Below are 9368 nucleotides of genomic sequence, written 5' to 3' on the forward strand. Positions count from 1 at the left end.
TTGTAGCAAGGTTTGTACTATATAAGTGTGCCTTGGGCTCACTTATGATTATTATTAGATATCCTCGCAATAGAGACATCTACCAACAAGGAAGAGTTGCTCTAGGTGGGCAGGCAGTGTGGTGGTATGTGATGCTAGGGTGTTACGTCTAGGTGGAGTTGACTCACTGTAATCTGGACCTCAGGTTCAGGATGGTAACCTATGGCTGGGAGGAGTCTCTTTAGCCAGATTCTATCGCGGTTATCGATGCTCCATTGTGATGTGGGTTAATCTAACCTTGGTAGGGTTTCCAGGTATGTGGTTCTTACAATGGTTTCGAGGCACTGTTGCTATTACGAAAACTGCTTTTCCTGCCGTGTGCTTTCATAGCTACGTCACAGGATCACCTGTGTGTGCATAGATTTGCATGGAAGGGAGGGGATTGTGATGCAGGGATACCCAGGGCAATACTTTCTCCTGTGATTTTCTTACACAACTGGAGGTTCCTCGGTCTGTACCTCAGTATGGATGTCCATACAGTGTCTGTACAGCCCTACAAAATGTCCGTACATGTGGCTGTATGCATGCTGGCGCGAGATTGACTGTTAATACAGGTTTGGGACCTAGTTTGGGCTAGTTTGTGCATGGGAAACTGCTCTTTAGCTGAGTGATTTTGCTCTGCATCACAAGACCTTGTGTGGGTCCGGATTCAGGTGGAAGGAGAGGAATGTGATGGGGAAAAGCTGAGTGGCAGATTTAGAGCCAAGACCAAGGGCAAGAGAGCCAAGACTAAGGGCATGCAACCACGACATTTGGATCAACCAAGTACACCTTCAATCTATAGAGGAGGACTAAGCTTTAGTTTATGCTTAGCATTCAGGGCTTAAGTCTATTTTGGATTTTTTCCAATCATTGTAATTACTCGTTCATTTAGTAATATACAGGAGTGGTAGATTAGGTAAAGAGTCTCTCTTCTACTTCTTTGTGTCATCATGTGCATGTGATTAGCATTAATCTTTGTGACGAGCATTAATCATCATTAAGCATGCTTCCGCATAGTAGTCATGTTACACAATGCTCTACTAACTAATTGTTTGACCTAAGACCCCCCCCCCCCCCCTCACTTCATCATCCCGTCATCCACTCACCCAAAGGGTGTTGGAAGGATGAGAGGACCACATGGGATCACCAGCGCAATCTCTCCAACCACAGCCACGTGGCGCAACCAATAGATTTATGTAGGTGTTTGGAGTATCAATTCTTGTCATGCCATTTACTCAGTCATTAAAATGGCATGGCTCTATGGCTTATTAGATGCTTGTGCAATGACAACTGAGAGTAAATTGATCTTGTTGACAGGCCTGGATCAGGGGAGCGGACTGTGAAAAGGTTGAGGTTGTCAAAGGCTTTGACGATACCGGAAGGCACAATGGTCTCGGATGCTTGTCGACGCATGGCAACACGTAGAGCTGACGCTGCACTTCTCACAGATTCAAGCGCATTGTTATGCGGGATTCTAACTGACAAGGTGCTCTCTCTGAACTCCACAATAATTTGCCAAGCTAATATTTTACTTTCTTTTGTATTTCTTTCTGAGGTTTTACGTCATGTATGGGTTTTTGATCCAGGATGTGGCAACTAGGGTGATTGCGGAAGGGCTAAAGCCCGAGGAAACCCCAGTTTCTAAAGTCATGACAAAGAATCCACTGTTTGTCATGAGCGACACGTTAGCTGTAGAGGCATTGCAAAAGATGGCTCAAGGTAAGTGCATTGCTTTAGTCATGCCATTCAAGAAACAAAACTTTTTCTGTGGTCGGGTATGGATGGTCACGGCCATGGTTCTGTAAGTAGCGTAACTGTAACAACCAAAGGGTGTACGTTACCGCTGGACACAGACAACAAAATCCCCTCGTTTGCAGGCAAGTTTCGCCATCTTCCTGTGGTCGAAAATGGTGAGGTTATAGCTCTTTTGGATATCACCAAATGCCTCTATGATGCCATTGCTAGACTGGAAAAGGTTGCAGAAAAGGGGGACGCAATTGCTGCAGCAGTTCAAGGTGTAGAGCGCTACTATGGTAAAACCACTTCAGGTATGGAAAAAAATGCTACAGTCCTTTGGCATTTACACATGGATCTTCCCTCTTGAATAGGAGTGGGGTGTTCACATTATTATCATTTTCTTTGCTTCAGCACCATCAAATCTTGTGGACATGCTTCGTGAGAAAATGTTTCGTCCGTCTCTAGGATCAATCATTCAAGATAATTCCAAGTAAGTTCACTCGTACTACATGTATATACACATACAAATGGGCAGGTGCACATGTGTTCACATCTATCCATGCCATAAATATCAACCTATCCAAGATGGTAAGGCAAAATATTTTCTTCTCATGAGGTGTTGATGTGTTCACGATTTGCGTTTGCCAGAGTGGCGACGGTGTTGCCCTCTGACACAGTTTATATGGCTGCAAAAAAGATGCAAGAACTTCGGGTTAGCGCAGTCATAATCACAACCAATAACAAACCTCGAGGAATCCTGACGTTAGTGTCTTTTTCCTTCTCTTGATAGAGAAATAGAAATTGTTTGTGGTCCAGTATGTTGGAGATGGGTTGCATTCTCTAACTGTTTATGCTTTTGTAGGCCCAAGGATATTTTGATGCGAGTGATCTGTCAAAACCTTCCGGCTGACTCAACGTCCATCGAAAAGGTACACTCGGAACCTGTTCGAAAAGCTAATGGTAGCTTTTCATGTTTGATGATGTGCCCTTAGTTTGCCTACTTTGTTGCGAAATTCTTGGAGTGCAGGTGATGACTCGTAGTCCAGAATGTGGGACCATTGATACCACCATTGTGGATGCACTCCATACCATGCATGATGGGAAGTTTCTTCATCTACCTGTGGTAGACCGAGGTGATAACAAGTCTCTTTTGATGATGATTTTGACCAAATGGTTTTTTTTCAAATGTCTGATTACTTGGAGGCTTGTTGCAGATGGGTATATTGTAGCTTGCTTGGATGTGCTTCATCTTACAAATGCTGCGGTTTCCACCGTATGAATCTCAACTCAAAGCTTCATTCCATTAACCATGCATTGGTCATTGTGGTGGTGCAGTGAATGTCAGAAGGGGCGTTGGATTTTCTTCTTGGTGATTGTGTATTGAAAGCACTTGTACCTTTCCTATCTATGCAGATGGGAAACACTGGAGGAAGTTCTGATTTGACGAGCACAATGATGCAAAAATTTTGGGATTCAGCTCTTGCCTTGGAACCTCCCGAAGACGATGAGGAAGCACGCAGGTTAGATTTATGTACATGGTGACATTACATTCTGAACAGTGAAATGGATTGTGCAAGCAAAGAGTTCAACTCTGTGTGTGTGTGTGTGTGGCTTAACGGTTTACACATTGGGCTTCTAATTGTGCAAGCAAGGAGTTCAACTCTGTGTGTGTGTGTGTGTGGCTTAACGGTTTACACATTGGGCTTCTAATTGAGATATCCTGGATTCAAATCCCAATTCTGCACTTCGCTGCTATCCTAATAACATTATCATCATCTGTGTATATGAGTGTATGCGTGTGATGGGTGTTTTGAACTTGCCTTGTTTAACACCCCGCCCCCTCTCTAGAACACACACATACACACGCATGCACACACGCTTGTTGCAAGCAACACATTACTCGAGCTTGGCTGTGATTTTACAGTGACATTTCAGTACCTAAGTCACCAGCAGAATTTGGACCCGATTTTATAAAATCTCAAACAGTAGGGCTGGGAAGTTCTTTTGCATACAAACTGGAGGATCGGAAGGGTCGTGTCCATCGTTTCATTAGTGGTGGGAATCTGAACTTGAAAGTAGGATTTTACTCGCTTGACGTGTTTATTGTCGTATGTTAAACCTGACAAACTATTGGTGCCATTTTTTGAATATCAGGAACTGAAAGCTTAACCGAGCTGATTTCTGCTGTTGCACAGCGTGTAGGGGATGATTCAGATGCCAAACTCTCTAACATAATGGTAATTTCATGTTCTTTGGGTCCAATGATACTTCACATGTATTGGATGAACTTTATCAACAAGCCATGACGAGTATGTTCATGACAGTATGTTTCAAATTGTGCGGTTGCCCGACCATGATAATTGGCTAATTGTTGTAGGGGGAAATCGGCTCCACCCACTTGAGTGGGCCCCGGGTGTGTACGAAAAAAAAAAAAAAGTTCATGACTGTATGTTTCAAACTAGTGTGCTTTATATCAGTGTAGTTTCACATCATTATTGTTCCATTGCTTGTTGCAGTATGAAGATGACGAAGGTGATCATGTAGTCCTCGCCACGGACAGTGACCTCGTTGCTGCAATCAGCCATGCTAGGCTGTCAGGCTGGAGGGTAATAATGCTGACTCTCTTCCTTTTCCTAAATAATATGCATTTGATTAAGAAGCCATTAACACTAGGGCTTTCATTACATATCAAGGATTCAAGGAATGATGTGCTGAAGAAATGATGTTTCTTGTGTGCAGGTTTTGAAGTTGCACTTAGACTCTCCTCATGCCGCAAACCAAAGCCCATCTTCTAAAGATCAAGGCATTATCCAATCCAGAGATATCAACCTTGATATGGTGGATGCAAAGAGACCTCAAAGTTGGGGTTCAACAGCATATACTGCTGCTGTAGCAGGAGCTGCAGTTGTGGTTGGCATAAGTGTGCTCACATACCTAAAACGAACCAGTCCTTAAACTCATTATGAAAGTGAGCTATAGATTTAAAATTCAGTCCTAGCGCAAGAAGGGAGCATGCATGCTGACAAAGCATTCAAGAAAAGATGTCTACTATTTCACCTAATGTTTGACAAAGCTATGGTTAGGATCCAATCCCCTTGAAACTATTTACATGTAAACATCCACAAGAGCATGTACCATTGTGCAATTAGTATACTAAAATGAATATGAGATTGCCTTGATTAACATTCACATGGCCAATCACATGGGGGCAAAACATATGCACTTGACATGATTTACCTAGCATAATATGTAAGAGCGTTATCAAACAACTATTTTTGCATCCCTTGAGAGGCTCGTTAATCACGTAGAGTTTGATGATTTGCAAAGCCAAGCATTATCAAAAGTGCAAAATGATGTTTAAACTTGTCTCAAGTCAATGGGACTAGTATGAAGTTAGCAATGCAGATATTCAAATTTTCAACCATGTAGAAAGTGAACTCGCATAGGCTTGAGATGAGGTCATATTGTGCTAAGTCCAAAGGGTGTAGTCATGAGTGAAAGTTATACTGTATGACCTTGTGCTAAGGTCTTATGTGAGCTTAAAGTTAATTGTGACTGCATCTAAGGTAGAGAAGGCAGAGTTCTAGATTACCACTAGCATAGCATGTAGATGAGAAAATAACCTTACAGGTTGTTGCTAATAATGTAGATGATGGAGCAATATGGCATTGAAATAGGCTTACAGCCTGTCAAACCATACTTGGATAATATGTCCAAGCCATTTTGCCTCTGTAAAATAAGAAAATGTCATGAGATGATCTCACCACACCACAGCTCACCCAAATCCTTCATCTCAAACTTCTACTTTAAAAGCCTCTTAACATCATTTATGTTAGCATCACTATCACCAATGATAATCAAGTCATCCACATAAATGACTAATAGCATGATCCCTCTACAATAATACTTTGGGCATGCATAGACTTCAGTCGTTGTATATTCACATGACCAATGTGCTCGTGTCATATGTCGATATCTGCAATGACACATGTTTCATGCACAAACATGGTTGCCTTTACCTCAAGCATGTTCACATCCAAAGTAAACATCCTACCATTTATGTTACCCTTTGCAACCAAGCAACATTGATTTTTGACAAAACATCCTTGAGGATTAAACCTCACTTGCAGACACTGCTCAACCATCTATTCAACAGAAACTAGATTCTTAGTAATATTTAGAACATCCTTGAGGATTAAACCTCACTTGCAGACCCTGCTCAATCATCTATTCAACAGAAACTAGATTCTTTGTAATATTTGGAACATGAAGTATATTTGCCAATAACTTCGTTTTGCCATCTTGCATAGACAAAGGCTTTTTTACAACATGCATAATGGAATGTGCAATATCATCACCTATTTTTACATAAGCTGGTTTTTTTTGGCATGTCTCTAAATCACTCACCATGACTAGTCATGTCATGTGGTTTAAGGTGCCAAAATCCACATACCATATATCTTTAGATCCTAGCACATCTCTTGTTTGGTGGAATTGGGCATGTGCTACATCACGAACAGTTACTCACTTCTGTCAGCACCACCCTGTTTACTAGATGATGTATAGTTGCCGCTGTAACTTTTCACTTTTAATGTCATTGTGCTTTTTAATGTAGTCCTTTGCCATGTGCCCTGGTTTGCCACAATAATAGCACTCTATGCTATTTGCACTCTGATTTCTTTGCCAACCACCTTGGCTCCTCTAGCTCCGCCTGTCTCTAGACTAACCTCTTCCACCTATGTATGATTGCTGTTGATGTGAATCATTGGTCTGTTACTGTCTATAATTCTAGTTTCCATGTCAGCCACATCACCTTGGCCTCGACCACAACCTCTACCTGAATTGGAGTAGAAGGCTTGTTCGGATGTGTTCTTGCTTTGTGAAGAAGTGTCCTTACCCAAAGACTTTTCTTCTATGATTAGCATAGACACTAAGTCTCAAAAGTTGGGAACATTCTCTCTAACTGCAATGGAGGTCTTGAATAGTTTGTACTCTTTGCCAAGTCCATTCAGATAGACGCTCACTAGATCATCATCTTCCACCGATACATTGATGATAGACCCATGGGATTCAACAATTCCCTTGATCTTTAAAGTATACTCGTTCATAAACGTGCTTTTCTCCTCCACAATATGTATCTCTTGTTTTATAGGTGTGGTTTCCTTGTCTTTGTGTTGGTCTAGAACATCTACACTAGGTTTTGTCCCATGCAAGTACTGTAGTGTTGGCATCATGTATGTGTCTTATGATTGTGTTTGTGACATTAATTGAAAGCCAATACATGAATTTACTTGCACCTTGGTTCTAATCCTTGAATGTCTAAGTTACATCTAATGGAGTGACATCCTCTTTAGGTAACTCTGGACTCTCCTTAGTGTCTCTCTACGACATAGTCTCAAAATTCTTTACCCATCAGAAAATTGGTCATTCTAAACTTCCAAGCATGGAAGTTATTCTTTTCAAGCTTCTCAACACTGATATTCTTATTGATTCTCTTTTCTTAGACATGTTTGCCCGAGCAAACCTACAAATAGATAATTTCTGTATGCACCCTGTAAACCAAAGTACATGTACGTACACCCAAGATTAGAAATACATATGCAAAAACTATCGGCACTCCCAAAATGCACTATTGCAATGATAACCAAGTTTTGAGCAGAGATAGTTCTTAACAAGAATTTCTCGAAACTGCCAAAAACACCTTGTAGAGTGACTAAACAGTGTGAGATGCACACTACACTACATGAGCTCCACAATGCATTATGGTCTCTTCTATGAAATTGGTATGTAGTTGTAGGTGTATGGATACACTGATGCAAATTGGACTGGTAGCACCTTAGACAGAAGATCTACTAGCGGGTTTATGTTTTACTTTGGGAGTGGCGTTGCTACATGGAGCAATACTAGAAGTAGCTGTCGTCGATAATTGTCTTATCGAGTACAGAGGTAGAGTACAGGGGTGTTGCGATGGCAGCATGTGAGGTAGTTTAGTTTACGTAAGGTACTTGGAGATTTAGGGCTGCATGTGGGTGGACAGGCAGGTTGTCATCTACTATTGTGATACCCTTGGTAACATAAGGGAAAATACAGACTCCAAATGGGTCCTTTTAGAGCCCATTAAAAAAATATAAGGCCAACCACAATGAGATCGCTTGGATTCTAGATCCATGTAACATGGATATTTTTTTATCAGAGTGGGCCCCACAAATTCAAGCTCAAAAAAGAGGAATAAAATATATTAGCATAAAACTATAAGAATGTTAGGTCTAAATACCACCTACCAAACTTTAAAAACAATGTATGTCAGAAGGAATCTCAAGAAAAGAGGCCAGACTGATTGAAAACTAGTTTAGAGACTAGAAGAAACTTGATTTTTAGTTGTGTTTGAAAAAAACCAAACATAATATTTTTACTTTCTCCAAAGTTTGAACTTTTTTCTCTTTGTTTTCCACCTCTCCTATGTGTCACTCGTTTTTGCCATATCTGCTCTCAGCCTCTTTTTTCTTCCATCTTAATAGTATGGTAAACTTCTTTAAGCTATGTTTTCTAATCATGATTTCTTTGTGATTTTTTTTTTGTTTGTTATTTTCTAACCTTACTGACTATGATGTCATTTGTGAAAACTTATAGGGTTATTTGTCAACTCAACTACAAGGAAAACCAAGTGTAAGATTCACAACATTTTTTTAAAAGTTTTATTTTATTTATTTAGATTGTTAATCCCATCAAAATGCTAATAATTTTCTGTTCTCCCTTTGTAAATGAGCTCTAGGAGAAAACATGTCTGCAGTATTGAAAGTGTTGAGCTTTTCAATAGGAAGGATACTGATGGTAGCTAGATCCCTCAGTGCGATTAAAGAGGTTAGACTAGATCATGATGAGACCCAACACTTAAGAAGCATTCAAGGTAAAACGAAAAGACATTGGTGATCCTAATAAGCATTGGAAAGGTACTACATGCAGCCAAATGGTGTAATAGAAGTCCTTGTGCAGCATGCTTATATGCACACAAACATAATGCTACATCACCACGATGAAAGTACAAGATCTAAGACAAACGGTAAGATTCAGTGAGTACTCTTTATTTTTTTTTGTTCATTACCTAATTGTTTTGTGCTCTATAGCTAAGCATTAAAATTTTCTTACAGCTTTATATCCGAATGTGTAGGAGTAGGCAGAATGCAAATTGCATCAGTGGAAGTATCAATGTCTTCCATATAGAGATAGGCACATTGCTAATATCGGTAGACTTGAGTCTATCCCACTACCACCATTGTCTAGCTAAGAATGGGCTTTTTCTTGCATAGACATCATTGTAGCATGCAAGAATAAGATAAGAACAAATATACATGCAATAATGAAACCATCAACAGGTTCTAAGAACACCCATCAAAGTTAGTTTATACCATTTAGCACCTTTGCACAGATATCTGCAGCATGTGAGGGTGTCAAGAAAAAAAAGTTAACAAATCAAGTGAGGTCACTTGATAATGATTGGATAAACCAAATTTTGGGGGAGAGATGGGATGTAAAAGGACCTTTGTAGAATATGCCACTGAAGGTAAAGTAAAAATGCTAGATGTTACATTCATGTGAAATCAGGGCATAAT

At 40.3% G+C, this 9368-nt stretch overlaps 1 protein-coding gene across 1 annotated transcript in view; it reads left to right on the forward strand.

Annotated features, from left to right (window-relative positions):
• LOC147606479 (CBS domain-containing protein CBSCBSPB3-like) overlaps positions 1–4941 on the forward strand; it is a 6074-nt gene extending 1133 nt beyond the window's left edge. Inside the window, exons 2-14 of the mRNA XM_086792300.1 lie at positions 1339–1507; positions 1608–1740; positions 1899–2069; positions 2170–2248; positions 2407–2520; positions 2621–2687; positions 2786–2891; positions 2973–3031; positions 3172–3278; positions 3683–3813; positions 3913–3995; positions 4275–4364; positions 4498–4941. Coding sequence (XP_086648426.1) covers positions 1339–1507; positions 1608–1740; positions 1899–2069; positions 2170–2248; positions 2407–2520; positions 2621–2687; positions 2786–2891; positions 2973–3031; positions 3172–3278; positions 3683–3813; positions 3913–3995; positions 4275–4364; positions 4498–4713 — 1525 coding nt within the window. The 3' untranslated portion in view covers positions 4714–4941. The remainder of the gene's footprint in view (positions 1–1338; positions 1508–1607; positions 1741–1898; positions 2070–2169; positions 2249–2406; positions 2521–2620; positions 2688–2785; positions 2892–2972; positions 3032–3171; positions 3279–3682; positions 3814–3912; positions 3996–4274; positions 4365–4497) is intronic.
• Positions 4942–9368: the final 4427 nt, after the last annotated feature.

This window comes from Cibotium barometz, chromosome 57 (assembly GCF_041138505.1).
Source record: "Cibotium barometz isolate CiBa-2024 chromosome 57, ASM4113850v1, whole genome shotgun sequence".
Taxonomy (NCBI): domain Eukaryota; kingdom Viridiplantae; phylum Streptophyta; class Polypodiopsida; order Cyatheales; family Cibotiaceae; genus Cibotium; species Cibotium barometz.